Genomic DNA, 16,235 nt, shown 5'->3' with positions numbered 1-16,235 from the left:
AAAAGTAACTTGTCTAGCTCAATCCAATCGTCTTTCCATGCAGCCGCTCAATCTGTCCGAGTCGGCGAGGCGTGCTGGCCAATCAGCTGCGCCCCACCACGGCCGCCTCGTGGGCTTTTGGGACACAAGCAAACAACTCGAAAGAGGCTGCGGCGTAACCCGGGCTTTTTGGGCGTTAAGCGCCCGAGTTTCATTGCATTGGAGCGTTTGAGCTTCAGCATCTTGGCCCTTTGTCTTGTCCCGATTGATTCTCCTTCAAATCGATCCGTACACGTGGGAATTCACCTCGACGTTGAGGGGGGGGAATCGATGTAGAGGCCCCGGTATTCCGTGCGGTACCTGGATATAAGCCAAGTCGAGACAAACAACGACGCTCACCAACAGCAAACAATTTACATAGCATACAGATTGAAATCACAGCTACTATTCGCCTCGATCCTTTTTTTCTTCCAGCATCGCCCCAGCGACCCCCATCCAGGTACGCCGTACCACCCAAGCTCAGGACGACCAATCGGATATTGGAAGCTCATTCCGCCCCTTGCAACGCTAGATTGTCAAGATGAGACTGCGATAGCCGCTCGCTTCTCTCCAGCCTCAGAATAGAAGCATTGGGAGTCTCAGTAGTGCTCGGTAGCACGGAGCATCTGGCTTACGTGCCTCTACCGTATACGATGCAGAGTGCATCCTACCCGTAAAGTCTGATTGGTAGTAGATTGAATCAACAAGCAGGTGTACCTTCATAGTCGATGGGTATAGAGGTGTATTCTATCGCCGACATTCCTCACGGCTACTGTATCCAACAAATAACATGCAATCATACAACAACGTCTTCCAACATCAACATCAATCCAGATCCCTTCTTGAAAACGCCCCCCCAATGCCTATATCCCTTTGTTTCAAATGCAGAAATTCCCGGCTCATACATGGCTCCTCCATTCACCTGCCCGGCCCGTATCCAGCTCTGCTTCCGTCTCAGCATCACCTCTCGTGTTTGTCCACGATAAGCGCACCCGCTCCAACACGCGCGCCAAAGCCTGGATCGATTCGTCCTCTTGCATGTCAACGTACGCCTCCACAGCCTCATCGTCGGGCCATGTCCAGTTCAGTCCAGCCGCGTCAATGGCTTCCCGCAGAGACGCCACCACCCCCTGCCCCAGCATGGGCTCGGCCACGAGTCGAAAGGCGCACAGGGTCTTTACAAAGTCGGCATACGGTGGCAGCTCGTCCAGCTCCGACAGCGCCTGCACCACCTCAGGCTGTCCCCACTTCTCAATCAACCACCTCAGCAGCTTGGCCATCTGTTGAAACTCGCCCAGGTACGCCAAGGAAACCATGTACTCGTACGCGTGCTCGGCTCGGGCTGGGTCTCTCCGCCACATCATCTCGTCCAATGGCGCCACCCTCTTCGTACCCAGCAGACGCTGGCTCTCTACTTCATGTGACGCGAGCTTGTCGAAAAGCTCATTCATCCGCAAGGCGGAAGTCCGGAAGAGACGGAACACATTCAAGGCCCCCGGCCTGCCGCCGAATGTGTCCCAATGCATGGCGTCCTTGTGTATAGACTTCTCATCGTACAGGGCCCACAGCGCGTTGTTTTCGACCGTCGACGGGCTCGATTCCGTTTCGGTGCAGAGCTGCTCCAGTTCGCGCTTGGCTATCTTCCGCGTCGTCTTGCTGAACTGGATGAACGCAGGGAGCGAGATGCCGCAAGGCCCGTCGAGTTTGTGAACAACGTGGAGGGACAGTTTGAGCTGCTGGTAGACAAGGATCCTCAGGCCGCGATGATGCTGTGACAGGTTTTTCAAAATCGTGCCCCAGATGAAATCAGACCACGCAGTTTGCACAGGCCCTAATCGCTGCTCTGCCAGCTCAATCGCCCGCACCATGTATTTCCTCGCGCGCTTTCCGCCTTGCCTTGTCATCACTTGGACATAGGCTGAGACGACGCTGAGCGGCACCTTTTTCAGAGCTTCCACGTCCATCTCTTGAGACATCAGCCGGTACAGGGCGCCGGTTGCATCGCTGTCGCGCAGGTATCTCCGCGCCATTTCCATCGATTCCGTATTGGCCAGCAGTATTGCCAGACAGCTACCGCTTGGGCGAATGCCGTCTTTCAGCATCCTCTCGTACAGCTGGGAGGTGCTTGGCGGGCGGATGCGGGCCTTTTCGAACTCGGTGAGATTGGCCTCCTGCGGAGTGGGAAAGTTCAGGGCTCTGTCACCCGGCAGGGCTGTTGTGTTTTCGTCGGCTTCCCTCAGCGTCAACTTTTCGAACATGGCGGTATACTCGGCTAAGCCGAGCTCAAGTCCCGGCTTCGGGGGGTTCTGGAACCTCTCCCAAGCCTCCTGCGCGTTGCGCGTGGCTCTAATGGAAGCCTCCCACAGGCCCACCCTTCGGCGTCTCATCAGCGATACCCGCTGCTGGATCGTCGGGGTTCCGTCCGGGGACATGCCCTGTAGGATGTCGACGGCATCGTCGAGTTCTTCCTTGGGGAATCCGGCCTCCTGCATCAGCATTCCCGCTCGTACAGACCGGCTCCAGCTCTCTTCAGGGTCCATCTCTTCATCCATTCCGTCTCCAGGTAGTAAATATGGTGGCCATGTGGGCGCGTGCCTAACCGAGCTATGCATCTCGACGTGATTCTTGGACATGCCTGCCAAAACCTGCCTAATGGCACGGAACCCCTCGACGTCAACCAGCAGCTGTTTCTTCAACTTGGAGGAGACAGCCAGAAGAACCCTCTGTGCTTCCCAGAAGAATGCATTTGGCAAAGCCTGCTGGATCGGATGCCTCCGGTAGTTCGAGGCGAGAAGTTTGAGGCTGTGGTTGAATACCGAGCATTGAGCTTCGTAAATCTCCTCTTGTGGCAGTCGCGCTTCTGCCACTGTCTCGATGTATTGGACAGCGAGGTCGCTCAGCGTGAGTATGTGCCTGGCATCAAGCCGGAGGCAATGGTGCGCAAGAAGGGACATGACAGAGTTGAAGTTTTCTGGCCCATATGTCCGCTTCGGCTTCTTGGCCTGGGCCTCGGCCGTATCCAGATCATGCCTCAAGGGCTCAAGGTAAAAGGAGCAGCAATAGCCAACGAGGCGGTTGAGGGTTTCGAGCCGGGAGAACCTGGACGCTGGCCTCAGGATCATGTGCAAAATAAAGGGCGGCTTGTATGAGTCGCGTTCAAGGAATCTCTCGCATCGCATGTCGTCTGTCTTCCCTTCGAGGATATACAGATAATGCGCCAAGTCGTCTTGCGAATGGCCGTTTCGCCGTGCAATATCAAGCCTCAATTCCCATTCTTGTGCGGACGGGAGTAAATCCAGTAGCTCACTCTGGCCGGGTTCTTGCGATGCTTCTTTGCGAATCATCATCTGTAGCAGGATGATTGGAAGGCGAATGACGCGACTTTGTGCCGCTTGTATTTTCCAGTCCTGGCTGTCTTGATTGGCGTCCAGTGCCTTCTGTAGCAGGAGATTGAGGGAGCCGTCGCGCCATGCCTTCAAGGTCATGGAACGCCTAGGTCTACAGCGGCGTGAGGGCAAGGGCTGGTACGACGAATCTGGCGAGCTCTCAGCTGTGTCGGGCACAGCGGCGCCACTCGGAGTGTCTCTATGCTGCCTGTGCCGTGCGAGAATGTTCTTCTGGAATTCATATCGAATGTTCGGCTTGTTTTCGAAGCCATGTCTGGGAGACTGCGCAATGTGTCTGTAGAGGCCGACCTTTGCTGCAACTCGTGGGGGTTCTCGAGAGGACGGCGCTTCGAAAAAACGATCGTTTTGATCAACCTTGGCAATCCTTCCCCCTTCGCGACCTATAGCCACGGCGGCTTGCGATGCGAGCGTTCGACGGCTACATCGTTGTAACAGCGTTCCATACATCAGCTGTACAAAAGACGCAGAGTGTTAGATCTCGCAGTCCATCCAGCCTTTCAAAGCTCCGAGTGCACCTGCACCTACCAAAGACGCATGCAACAGTTGGCGCGGCGCCTGCCGCCTTTGCTCCAACTCCCGGGTTGCATTTTTGAGCATTCCTCCGCATGTCTCCAACACGGCCAGCAATGGTCCGTTGAAGAAGCCTCTGTCGTGGGAATTGTGCCGTTGGAGGTGTGGTTTAGTCGAGCGGACGAAGTGGTCGCGGTTCCTCCAAAAGTTCAAATTCGATTTCGGTCTCCATGCATCAATCGGGGCGTGCTCAAAAGTGGGGCTCTACCAAACAATTCTCAGCGTCTGAAGGCGACTGGCACCAATTTACTTGGCCGATAGCTATTTGGGATCTCCCATTGAACCCTATGATATTGACGAGTCCTTTCACAATAGAGGCATTTTCAAGATATTTCGAATGAAAGAGTGAACGCTCAAATATTTTTTGCAGTACATCAGACCCTCGCATGTTGGAATCGACCTCTTCATGGCCAGCCAAAGAAAAGATGAGAAGCTTTTCCAAAGTGTCTATTACGCAGCAATGTCCTTCAGCTTCTTCTTCTCTGCTTCCTCTTCCAGCTTCTCTTTCCTCTTCTGTGCCACTTCCCAGTTGTAGACCCTTGCAAGGGCGACCTCCATAGTCTGAAAACACTGCGTCAGCAATCCCATCTACTTGAAGGGCGCGGGGAGTGGGCGTTTACTCACGGTAATTTGCTCACGGAGAAAGTCCAAGTCCTCTTCACAGTTTGACAGACTCGTCTTGGCGGCTGTCAATTTCGAGGTCAACAGCGTCTCGGCTTCGTCGATAGGGTAAGACAACATGACGTTGGCCTGGGGGCAGTCAGCTTAACAACTCCTCGTCCTCTCAAGCACCCTCCATCGTACCCCTAGCCAAATGTACACCTCCTCTGTCGGCGGGATGTTTGCTCTGGCATATAAAGTATCGTTGAGCTCAAAGGTGGTCTCGATGGGATCCGTCTCGTCCTGTTTTCGAGCGTGAGTGGGGTGTCCTTCTCCCGAGAAATCGCTCTGCATGCTCAAACCTTCCGCAGCTTGAGAAACTGCACCGTGTCCAGCGTCTTCTGGATATCAGGAATCTTCTCCCTCAGCCCCGTCATCCGACGTTGCAGGTTCAGCTCCATGAACTGATACTTCCTACCACGGGCTCATTAGCCCTTTGGCCATGGCGACGGTCCAGGTCTGTGTTCGCAGCTCACGAGATCATTTCTTGAAACTTTCGAAGCGTCGGCTCGACATCCTCCCGCGTTGAGACGTAGTCCTCGACTTTGTCGACAAAGGGAGCATACGGGATGCCCCTAGGGTTCGTCGGCGTGTCATCTTTACCACTGCGGCCAGCCCTGTTAGCACGCGTGCGCGCTCCGTCGAACAAAGGGTCGGTACTCTTTCTGGGGCTGCACTTACCTTACGACTGGCTGTTTTTCTGAGCTGGCCATCTTTGCTGCGAGTGCGTCTCTCGGCGCATGCAATGGGAGGTTTCCAGAGGTCATGCCAGTTCGGGGGACAATTCTCAGGAATAGCTAGTGTTAGTGGGGACCTATCCTCTCACCTAGGTGAGGGGCAAATGGCGGGGTTTCTTTACCTGACGTTGGAGATTTTGGTGAGTTTGCAGGGTAAGCATGGTATGCAAGTACCCGACTCGGCATCAGTTCGGTCAACCTTGGTCGCTTCATGTATACCATTGCAGTGTCAGGGACAATAGCGATGATAGGACTAGTGAAGGCGTTTGTTGAGTGTTCAACAGCTACCGATATCGTTCATATTGCTTGATCAGAGATTCAAATACCCAAGGACAGTAGTACAAGCAACATCGCCTGATGGACGACTTGCAGTGCTATCACCTCCTACGAATTAGCTACCTATAAAAGAAGAATCAACTAGTTGATTGTATTCTGGAAAAAGACTAGACTACCGTGAAATGGATCCTCAGCATTCGAGAGACAACTAGCTAATCGTCAACATAAGCACATATACGTCGTCTACCCCCCATTGATACTGTTTTGCCCAGGTGGCCCACGTTTTGACTCAACAACGCCAGCAGTGCAGACCCGTGATCATTATTGCATAGAGACATGAGAAACCCCAGCTCGATCCTACACCCCGAATGCAAAGCCCGGGTTTCAGTCTGTTCGTTTCTTGGCTTCCCGAGCATCAGCTGCATCCGATTCTTTGGCGACTGCTGGTGAAGGCGTATCAGGAATCGATGCGTTGTCGTCGTCCCAGTTGTCTTCTGCGTTCTCATCCCAGTTATCGACCTCCTCCTCGAGGGTCCTGCCTCGAGCCGGGCCGTCTGTGATACCAGACTCCTGGCCTTGCCCAAGCTCCACATCTTCGGCATCCTCACCTGGGACAGCGTCATAGTGCTTGCGCTGTCGCTTTCTCTCCAGCATTCGCTTATGATACCACGCGCAGAGGCCGACTCCCAGCAAGCTGCCGACGATGTTTGCTACTATGTCGTAGAGATCAAAGTCTCGGCCGTTGGGGAGGAAGCCCTGCACGAACTCGGACCCGATGCCTAGTACGAGAGTGCAGACAACAAGAGTCATGTGCAGGGTTCGGCGACGATTGGTATCGACGACCCAGTAGAATACGACCGTCAGGAGGAAGAAGGTGAGGAAGTGGAGGACCTTGTCGTTGATGTATGCGCCGAGCTGCAGAGAGGACAGGCCGGCGTAGGCTGCCAGCAGCAGCAAGAGCAGGAAAACACCTTGGAAAAGAGGACATCAGCATCTCGCAGGAGGCAGGTAATGAAGATGGCGCGCATGCTACAGAATGCAAGCGACCGGACAGATATCTAGCCGTGATGCTGTGCGGCCTGTGCTAATGACGTACGCACCTGCAAAGGGCAGCCTTATCCGCATGGCTGGACTTGGGCGACTGGCTGATGTGACGGGCGGCTGAGCTGAGTGACGGCCTCGAGAGCAGCACAGGCTCTCTTGACCACGGGACCAGATGCGAGACGGGGATTTTGCATGCAATGGGCGTGGAGGTGCGAGGAAGCTTTCAATGTCTTTGAGCTGGTGAAGCTGTGCTGTGGCCGGCCTCGGGTGGCGCAGCCGGGATGCAGTACGTACTCGGATTACAGCACCAGCACCTGCACCTGCACCAGCTCAGTGTCTAAGGCAATACTATCTAGGCACCTATGGCATTTCTGCCAGCACGGTTCGCCATCAGGCACGATTACAGTATTAAATACAGATATACTTTTCTTTTCCCTCTAAGTGAGGTGTAGAGGGATAACGCGACAGTTGATTGTGTCGATCATTTCTTCTCTTTTTCTTGCTTCTCCTTTCCGCTCGTCGAATCCTTTCATACCTAAGGTATATCAGTAGACTCTCACTCTAAACAGCCTGTCGTCAATTCTGCAAGACAATTGAAAGCATCGGAGCCAAAACGTCACGTGAAGTTTCACGTGCAGAGACACTCGCCCTTTGCAGCGGAAACTTTACACAACGTTAGGTAATAATCCGAAGCACACAAAACAGCACAGAGCGGCCGCTTAGATAATGCAAATGGCAAGGCAATGCCTCTATCCGTGACATGTACTCGTACTCCGTCCACGCACCACAGCGTCCGTCCAGCAGCGAGGCATCATCCGACCGCGGCCTGCATAACAACTGACACGCTGCTCTGCCCGGAGTCGACGCACGGCTTATCGATACTTGTCCAGGCGGCGCATGCACCGCCCAAGTCTAAAGCTCTTGCAGCGCCCTGCTCCCGCTCCAGCGCTCCGGACAGGCGCCCCATAGCGTTCCAGGTGCTGGTACCACCGGCCCAGTGCAAAGTCTCCGCTTTGGGAAGGGTTCCCCATACGTACAAGCCTCCCAAATCCTCAACCTCACCTCTCGATCCGCAGACAAACCAGCCGATCGCGATCCATCACCACAGGCCCAGTTCATCTCCGGTCGTCGCAATTTTCTGGCCTCCATCTCGCCCGATGCCGCTCCTTTGGCCCATGCAGTCTTGAGAACCTCGTTCGCTCCAGGTCCGCCCGCACGCGAGCGCATTTGTTGGCGCATGGCGAAAGGGGCCCTGCTGTCGCTTCCATCGCCCGGGGCCCAATATGTCAGTTCCTAATGGCCAGGCCGCCTGGCCGCCGCCCGGACTGCATCATTCGAGCAGCAGCAGAAGTCTGCAGGTTGCAGATGATGGAGTGGCGCGTATCGCGACCCCCGTCGACAACTCGATGGTGTTGATGCCTGAGGCAACCCTTGATGTCGAGGACGAGAGGCGACGCGCCCATTTCGCAGACCTGTACCAAAAATCCGAGGAGAGGATCGCTTTGCTCTTTGCCGACGACGGTTCCTACAATCTGAACGCGATCGAGTCTCTCCGGCGATATCCCCCCACCCCTGCCGTCACCCTCCCTCCAACCACCGACCACGAACCTATCAAAGAGCCGCCGCTCAAGAAGGCGAAACGCACTATAGACGAAGATGATTATGACGACGACGACGAAGACGACGACGACGAAGATGCCGCCGCCAAACCTCCGGCTGCGACTGCGGCCGCCGCCGCTTCCAACTCACTGTTATCGCCATCCAAGTCCGGTAGCTCTCCGGTGCAGTCTGTCACTTCCCCCAGCAGAATAGCAGATAAAGCGAGGCCCCAAGATGGATCGCAAACCAAGGAGAAGCCGGAAGACGACGCTATCAGGCAGCTAGAAGATGCCAGGAAGGCAACAGAAGCGGCTGCCCGGCGAAGCTTTCATACAATTATATATACCCTAGAGAATGACCGAACGGCAATGCTTGAGCAGCAGCAGCTGGAGGATTCGGAGAAGCAGCTTCAGGCAGAAATGGAGAACAACCACAGCGCAAGTGCGACGGGGCCACAAGCAGCGAATCAGGGTTCCCTCAGCAGCGCGAACCTTGGCGCTTCAAGCCTCACTCTCAAACATCTCATTGCCAGGATAGATATGAAGAGGGACCAGGTCAAGGCTTCTGATGCCGAACTCAGGCTCTTGATGAATGAAGTGCGAAAGAACCGCAGCAAGTGGGCAAGCGAGGAAAATGTCAACCAGGAAGAGCTCTACGAGGCCCTGGAAAAGGTCTTGACAGAGCTGAAAGCGCATACGGAGTATTCGACACCGTTTCTCACCCGCGTCAACAAGAGAGATGCTCCTGATTACTATAACTGTACGACCAGCTTCCATGTTTCGCTCGGACACGTACTGACATTGTTTTAGTCATCAAAAACCCGATGGATCTCGGCACCATGACGAAGAAGCTGAAGTCGCTGACGTACAAGTCCAAGACCGAATTCGTGGTTGATCTCAACCTTATCTGGGACAACTGCCTCAAGTACAATCAGGACATGAACCACCCGCTCCGCCGAATGGCTAATGGCATGCGGAAGGAAGCCGAAAAGCTGATACCTCTCATTCCGGACCTCACCATCCGTTCACGCGCCGAGGTTGAAGCTGAAGAGCGACGGAAGCAAAATGGTGGGGAAGATGACGGCGGCGAGGACTCTGACGACGAACCTATCATGTCTTCCCGTGGTCGTAAGGCTACTACCAAGGGGGCCAATAAGTCTAGGAAGGCTCCTGGTGATCCCAAGGAAGATACCCCGGTGGTCGACCAGAAGCCGATTCTACAAGTAAATGGACTCCTGGGCAAGCTAGGCCGCGAGGGCTCAGAAATGGACGGAAGCAATGGCTTTGCCACACCTCCTGTCGGCGGCTCCATCACTCCTGGCGCGGCCAATGGGTTATCTGGAATAACGAGTAACGCCGATGCCATGGATATCGACGGCCCGAGCATCAATGGAATGAGCTTGAACCAAGCCTTTGGCCAGGCTACCGAGCAGGCCTACGAGGACGAGGAGTACAAGATATGGAAGCAGTGTACAAAGAAAGACCGAGCCCTTGCTGCCAAAGAACGCTTTCAGCTCTTCAAAGACAACAAGCTCAGCGTGGACGCTCCCGCCCTCCTCAGGACCAAGGCCGGAATGCGAAGGTTCCTAGCTCGCCAGAAAGAAGCAGAGCTGACCAACGGCACTGAATTTGACGCGCCCGCAACTACCGCTAAAGCCGCTGGGAGCAAAGCGCCCGAGACGTTGGCCGAGGGCATCGAAGAGGAGAAGGAGCAGGTTCTCCCGGACTATTACACTCCCATGAGTAATATTCCAGATATCCCGTCCAAGATGCAATGGGTCGAAGACGGCGAGGGCCAGGTGATTAACCAGCATGAGGAATTCCTTCGCCTTGTGCCGCCCGGCTCCTTTGTTGCGTCGCAGAGTAAATTGACGAAGAAGATGGATGAAAATATCCACCAGATACAAGAGACGAGAAAATTGGCCATGAAGATCTCCGTCATCAAACAGATGCAGGTCCAGTCTCAGGTAAGCACCCTGACTTGTTGGAGTCATCTTCATGGAAACCGCAGGCTCACACATTTCACAGGTCTATACAAATCAGTTCCCCAAGTCAAATTCAGAGCCATTCAGAGAGTTGGATGTCGAGCCCCATTTCATCTCAGACGACGGCCCGGTAATGGCACCTAATACCTGTCAAAATGCTCTCAAGCGCTCCATTGCGAAGATTCTCTATACCACTGGGTTTGAAGAGCTACAGCCGTCGGCCATGGATGCATTTACGTCGATCGCAGCCGACTATTTCCAGAAGCTGGTCAGAACGTTCAATGTCTACCGAGAGGCCGAGAAGAAGTCGGTCCAGATTGGTGGCGAGACGGTGCTACAGCCACGCTTCACGCCGGAGGAGGTGATTCTCCATACTCTGGATGAGAATGGTCATGACGTTGCGTCCCTGGAAAGCTACGTCAAAGACGACGTCGAGAGATTGAGCAGCAAGCTGGGTGCTTTGCACGACAGAATGAAGTCTCATTTGGCGGATCTTCTCCGCCCGGCCCTCTCTGCGGATGCTGGCGAAGACGGTGCTGGCGCCTTTAACGACGGCAGTGACCAGTTCACTAGTGGAGATTTCGCTGAGGATCTGGGAGAGGACTTCTTCGGCTTCCGGGCTCTTGGGCTGGACAAGGAAATGGGTCTCGACTTCGTGTCGGTACCGTTCCATCTGCTGCAGAGCAGAGTGCGCAGCCAGTACCAGATGCAAACACAGGCTTCTGGCGGATCGAGCAGCGAGATATTCGAACCACTGCCCATCTCGGAGCCTGTCACCAAGGAGAACATCCAGCACCAGGTTGGCCTGGTCAAGAACTTCTTCCTGGCCAAGCTTCACGCTAACAACGATGCACCGTTGGTTGAGGATGAAGACTTGCCGACCAAGCAGCGCAAACCGCGTCCACGTCTTGGCGCCAGCGGCAAAATCATCTCCGCTCAGAAGCGTCCGCCAAAGGAGCAGCTGGCGCTCGCCAAGAAGAAGAAGAAGCTGGAAGCTGCTGCTGCTGAAGCTCGACTGAATGCCTCTCCCGATAAGGCGGCAGCAGCAAACGCAGCCGGAGCGAAGAAGAGGCCGACGCCGATGCCGAACGGCAATGTGCCCAACCCTGCGCTTCTCGCACTCGCACCAAGCATGGAGCGGACGGACAGCATGCAAAGCCAGGGCGGCATGAGCCAGACCGACAAGGACGACACTACTGGAATGATGAGCCCAGAGAGCATTGCTCAGTAACAATGCTCGGTTGCAACGGCGCAAGCGTAAGGTTTCGTCTATTCAAAACGTGTTTACTGCTTCAAATCACCTTGCCAGTGCTGCATATGCACAAGACATTGCGGCGTTTCCAATACCACCGACGCAAAGAAATCCTTTCTTCAGATATACCGGCCGCCTTGCCTATATCCACGAGCAGGCACCCCAGTCTCTTCATCCAGCAGGACGGCCACATCTTGTATCGATGTATTTCTGATGCTCTAATGTTTTTCGACCCCTTAATGATCTCTATTCTTGCCTTATTCCGCTCGGGGTGGGGCAGGGACTACGTCCCCCCTTTTACTTTTTTCACCTTCCCCTTATTCTACTCTTCTAAGCTCTTGGCTTGTCATTCCGAGCCAGCCGACCTTTTGAGTCTTTGCATGGCGTTTAACAGGATCTGATATGGAACCTTGGCTCCCAACGAAGCGGAGGGCCGACTAATCTACGACGAATAACGCGGGCGACGATGCGGTTCACCTTGTAAGAGGGAGGAAAAGGTGTACCCGAGGTTGAAACAGCACTCTTTAAAACGGGACAGTGCCTGAAAAATCTCACCATCGCTATGAAACCCGAGACGAAACGAAACGCCAAAGGAAAAACGAAAAAGAAAAAAACACTTTAGTTACGGAGGGATGTGTGGATGATTTGATGCAATTGACCAGAGGCGGCAAAGATTGGTTTTCTCCTTCTTCTTCTTTCTTCTCTCTCTCCTGTCTTTCCGGAGTGCGCGCTCCTGTATTCTTCTTCCTCTTACTCCTCCTTTCTTGACTGCAAACCCGGTTGACACTTTTATTCAAACCGGGCTTCTTTTCTACTTCTTTTCTTCTTTCGATCTTCGGGTCTTGTGGCTTTAAACTGTCCTTTCTGGTACACCCGGTTTTCTAGATTACCTTAACTATCGAAATACCTTACACTAGTTTTATCATCACCACGAATGAGGGATGTCTTGTTTATTGATGCCTTACTTACGCCTCTTCTTGTGGTTTGCCTTGGCCATGTATTCATGATGATGTTGGCGTTAGATGAAAGAAAAAAAAACTAAGAGAGAGATGTTAAGTCTTTATTGAAATGGCTTTGCTTGCCCCTTCCTTTTGTTGCCTGCCCTCTTTGTAGGCTTTTTTTCCCCTCTTCCAATCTTCCCTTCGTCTCTGTGTCTCTACGAAGCTCGCTCTCGTCCTGTGCTTGTGTTGGAACCGAATGAAGGTGTGAATGGTTCGAATAGGAGATTCCAGACGAACTCAGTGAGGAACGTTGAATAGGCGCATTGGGAGGAGAGGCGAATTGTATATACAATAAAACAGATGTGCTAACAGCATCACATAGGTAGAAGCAGTCGCCAGGCACACACAAATCATTTCATTTACAGATAGGAATCTTTCTATTCTCGATTTCTGTAAAAGCTCGCCTACTTGTTGAAGCAGGATAGGACCCTCCCTAAAACCGACCGACGTTGAAATGCCGTTGATACTCAGTACCAACGGCAAGTGTATGTAAGGTATGTAAATGTCACTCGAATCTTCCTTGATATACCCAATCAAAACTCCACCCTCCGCCACCCACACAGTTCCGGTTGAAATGGAGAGAAATAAAACGCATGCGCCAACCCTCATAAGTAAACTAAAATTGCAAAGTTGTTGAACCTTTCGCCGATTTTGGCTTTTTGTCCCATCCCATGTTAAATGCCCCGGTGGACCCGATCTTTTTGATTTTCCACGTGTTGTTTTAGATTTTTGGTATCTTTTGTGCTTTATGAAATTGCAGAGTAATGTCCGTCATGTTTGAACTGGATGACGAACAGACCAGTGCGTTGCTAGCATCTTGCATTTAGATGCCGGCGTCCAGGCGCCAGCCCTCAACGGGAAGAGGGAAGCTGCTGGCCCAGGCAGCAATCTCCTTCTGGAGCTCGTTGAGCTTGGCAACCTTGCCGCTGGTGACCTCGGCCTTGAAGTCCTTGAGCTTGTTGTTGGGCTTGGGCAGCGAAGCCTGGATCTCGACGCAGAGCTTGATGGCCTGGTCAATGTAGAGGGCGACGCGCTCAAAGTCCTTCTCGCCGAAGCCACGGCTGGTCATGGCGGGAGTGCCAATGCGGATACCGCAAGGGGTCAGGGCGCTCTTGTCGCCGGGGATGGCGTTCTTGTTGCAGGCAATGTTGATCTGCTCGAGGACAGTCTCGACACGAGCGCCGTCGAGGTTGAACTGACGAAGGTCGAGCAAGACCATGTGGCTGTCAGTGCCATCGGCAACGAGCTTGTGGCCGAGCTCCTTGAACTTGACCTCGAGGGTCTTGGCGTTGGAGACAACCTTCTCCTGGTAGGCCTTGAACTCGGGAGTCTGAGCCTGCTTGAGGGCGACAGCCAGGGCGGTGATGGTGTGGTTGTGGGGGCCGCCCTGGTGGCCGGGGAAGACGGAGAAGTTGATGGGGTCCTCCAGGTCGTAGAGCGTCTCCTTGCCGGTCTTGGCGTCGACGGAGCGGACACCCTTGCGGAAGAAGATCATGGCACCACGGGGGCCACGGAGAGACTTGTGGGTGGTGGTGGTGACAATGTCAGCCCACTGGAAGGGAGAGGGGATGGCCTCGGCGGCAATGAGGCCGGAGATGTGAGCCATGTCGACAACGAGGTAGGCGCCAACAGAGTCGGCAATCTTGCGCATGCGCTCGTAGTCAATCAGACGGCAGTAGGCGGAGGTACCGGCGACGAGGACCTTGGGGCGGTACAGGATGGCGTTCTGCTGGAGCTGGTCATAGTCGATGATGCCGGTCTCCAAGTTGACACGGTAGGGCATGGTCTCGAAGTAGGTAGAGACAGCGGAGATCCTGCAGGACGCACTGTTAGTTCCAACCATTCTTTCTCAACTGCGCATGACAAACACAGCCGTCAAAGCTGGTCCAAGGGATGTAGATCGTTCTATAGCTTACTTTCGCTGGGGAGTCTGGTAACCGTGGCTCAAGTGGCCACCGTGGGGGAGGTCAAGACCCATGAGACGGCCGTGAGGAGGCATGATGGCCTGGTAGACCTGGAGGTTGGCAGGGCTGCCGCTGAGGCACTGGACGTTGACACCCCACTTGGCAGGGTCGAGGTGGAAGGCCTCGAGGGCACGGCGCTGGCACAGCAGCTCGATCTGGTCAATGTGCTGGTTGCCGCCGTAGTAACGGGCGCCGGGCAGGCCCTCAGAGTACTTGTTGGACATGGGGGAGCCCAGGGCATCGAAGACGGCGCGGGAGGTGATGTTCTCGGAGGCAATGAGAACAATGGACTCGCGCTGACGCTGGACCTCATCTTTCTGCAAGGCGTGTTAGTCCGGCTGGGTTCGTTCACCAGAGACATGGAGGGGCAGAGGGGCTGTAACGCACCATGATGGCAGCGACCTCAGGGTCAGACTCGAGAAGAGACTTCTCAAGCATCTGTAGAGCAAGATCGAGTCAGTACAGCTGTTCCATTGAGGCAGACAAAAGGCGTCGAACGAACCTCCTTGTGGGACGCAGGCAGAGCGTAGGTAGACATGGTGGGGGATGTGGGATGGTGGGATGTGCAGAAGAGAGAGGATGGGGTGACGGGTGAGGCAGTTGAAGATCTTTGGAGAGAAGAAAGAAGAGAAAGAAGAGGGAGAAGAGGAGGAGAAATAGCTCAAGATAAGGAAGACGGCTGAAGAGAAGGAGGAAAGGTGACGAGAGGGAAAAAAATGCGCCGACTAAATTTTCCGTGGCGCTCAGCAGGAAGCACTGAAAGAAGTGGCCGAAGAAAAAAAAAAAATGTTACGCAGGCAGATAGAAAACGGGCGAGATCGGATAGCGGGGAGTCGCAATGGGGTAAGGCGGTGTGGATTGGGCCAGCAGGTGGGGATTCGGAGATCAGTGGATGGGCGGGACACGGCGGGCGACAGCGGGCGAGGGCCCTGTAAGACGCCTGTGATACCCTGTGGGAGGCCCTGTGGGAGACCCTGTGGGAGGCCCCGTGGGATGCCCAGTGGGATGCCCTGTGGGAGGCCCTGTATTTCTCACCGGACGATCATCGGCCGCGTCGCCACGCCTTGCACCGTCTGAGCATAACGCGTCGCCGCCGTCGTTAAAGCTGTTGTCATTCTCGTGTGTCGCAGCTAACAGAAAAGAGTCATTTTGCGTGGGTGCCTGCATATGTTTGTCCGGCTCTGCTTCATTCTCGTATATTACTGCCGATTACGCCAAGGACGACAGAATGCAGCTGCAAAGTCCGAGGGAATGGGATGGCTCTGGCGCTGGCTTCGGACTTGCAATTGCTTACTGCAGATGCGGAGGATCGTTGTGACCAGGTTCAGACGCTGAAGATCCGTCTGCTGCGTCCAAGATACTCCGGCTCGAGGTGGTCTGAGTCAGCTGCTGTCATGGCCAAGGGCAGGCCTGTATCTTGTTGAGCTGTGGCCGGAGGAGATAAAGAAGAGCCAATGGTCATCGGCCGAGCATTTCCCAGCGATGGGATATTGATTGCCTGCTCCCCCTCCATCAATTGCTGAGATACACACTCCGTAGGGACGAGAGGGTGGCAGACATCAAGGTGCATCAAGGGTTCTCTTCACATGCAGGTGCAATCCAACGCACTCAAAATGTGGCTGAATCCCCCCACAAGCCACAGCATGCATGCCATTGTCGTGGCGCATCAACACACGCAGATGGCATCAGGGATGTGCCTCCTCCAGCTGTAACCACTTCCTCG

General features: G+C 54.3%; 4 protein-coding genes across 4 annotated transcripts; 1 reads left to right on the top strand and 3 right to left on the bottom strand.

Moving 5' to 3' along the window:
- Window positions 1-917: 917 nt before the first annotated feature.
- CCMA1212_000376 (uncharacterized protein) lies at window positions 918-5,368 on the bottom strand (the record flags this gene model as incomplete). The annotated part of the gene is made up of 7 exons (XM_073697847.1): window positions 918-3,843; window positions 4,450-4,556; window positions 4,620-4,745; window positions 4,800-4,898; window positions 4,958-5,069; window positions 5,132-5,260; window positions 5,337-5,368. 7 exons carry the CDS (start codon window positions 5,366-5,368, stop codon window positions 918-920), a joined length of 3,531 nt encoding a protein of 1,176 aa, XP_073562989.1.
- Window positions 5,369-6,052: 684 nt separating this feature from the next.
- Window positions 6,053-6,793, bottom strand: CCMA1212_000375 (uncharacterized protein; the record flags this gene model as incomplete). The annotated part of the gene is made up of 2 exons (XM_073697846.1): window positions 6,053-6,639; window positions 6,769-6,793. The coding sequence occupies 2 exons, from the start codon at window positions 6,791-6,793 to the stop codon at window positions 6,053-6,055; spliced, it is 612 nt and encodes a 203-aa protein (XP_073562992.1).
- A 1,202-nt stretch (window positions 6,794-7,995) lies between these two features.
- On the top strand, window positions 7,996-11,526 carry CCMA1212_000374 (Transcriptional activator spt7; the record flags this gene model as incomplete). Its single annotated transcript, XM_073697845.1, has 3 exons — window positions 7,996-9,070; window positions 9,121-10,277; window positions 10,339-11,526. 3 exons carry the CDS (start codon window positions 7,996-7,998, stop codon window positions 11,524-11,526), a joined length of 3,420 nt encoding a protein of 1,139 aa, XP_073562991.1.
- A 1,845-nt stretch (window positions 11,527-13,371) lies between these two features.
- Window positions 13,372-15,120, bottom strand: CCMA1212_000373 (Serine hydroxymethyltransferase, cytosolic; the record flags this gene model as incomplete). Its single annotated transcript, XM_073697844.1, has 4 exons — window positions 15,015-15,120; window positions 14,900-14,950; window positions 14,465-14,829; window positions 13,372-14,362 (listed from the first exon to the last, which is right to left on the bottom strand). The coding sequence occupies exons 1-4, from the start codon at window positions 15,048-15,050 to the stop codon at window positions 13,372-13,374; spliced, it is 1,443 nt and encodes a 480-aa protein (XP_073562986.1). The 5' UTR covers window positions 15,051-15,120.
- Between the last annotated feature and the right edge of the window lie 1,115 nt (window positions 15,121-16,235).

Source organism: Trichoderma ghanense (genome assembly GCF_004382785.1).
Source record: "Trichoderma ghanense strain CCMA-1212 chromosome Unknown scaffold_0, whole genome shotgun sequence".
NCBI classification, from domain to species: Eukaryota; Fungi; Ascomycota; class Sordariomycetes; order Hypocreales; family Hypocreaceae; genus Trichoderma; species Trichoderma ghanense.
Note: the sequence above shows the minus strand (reverse complement) of the source record. Positions and strands in the feature narration are given on the sequence as shown.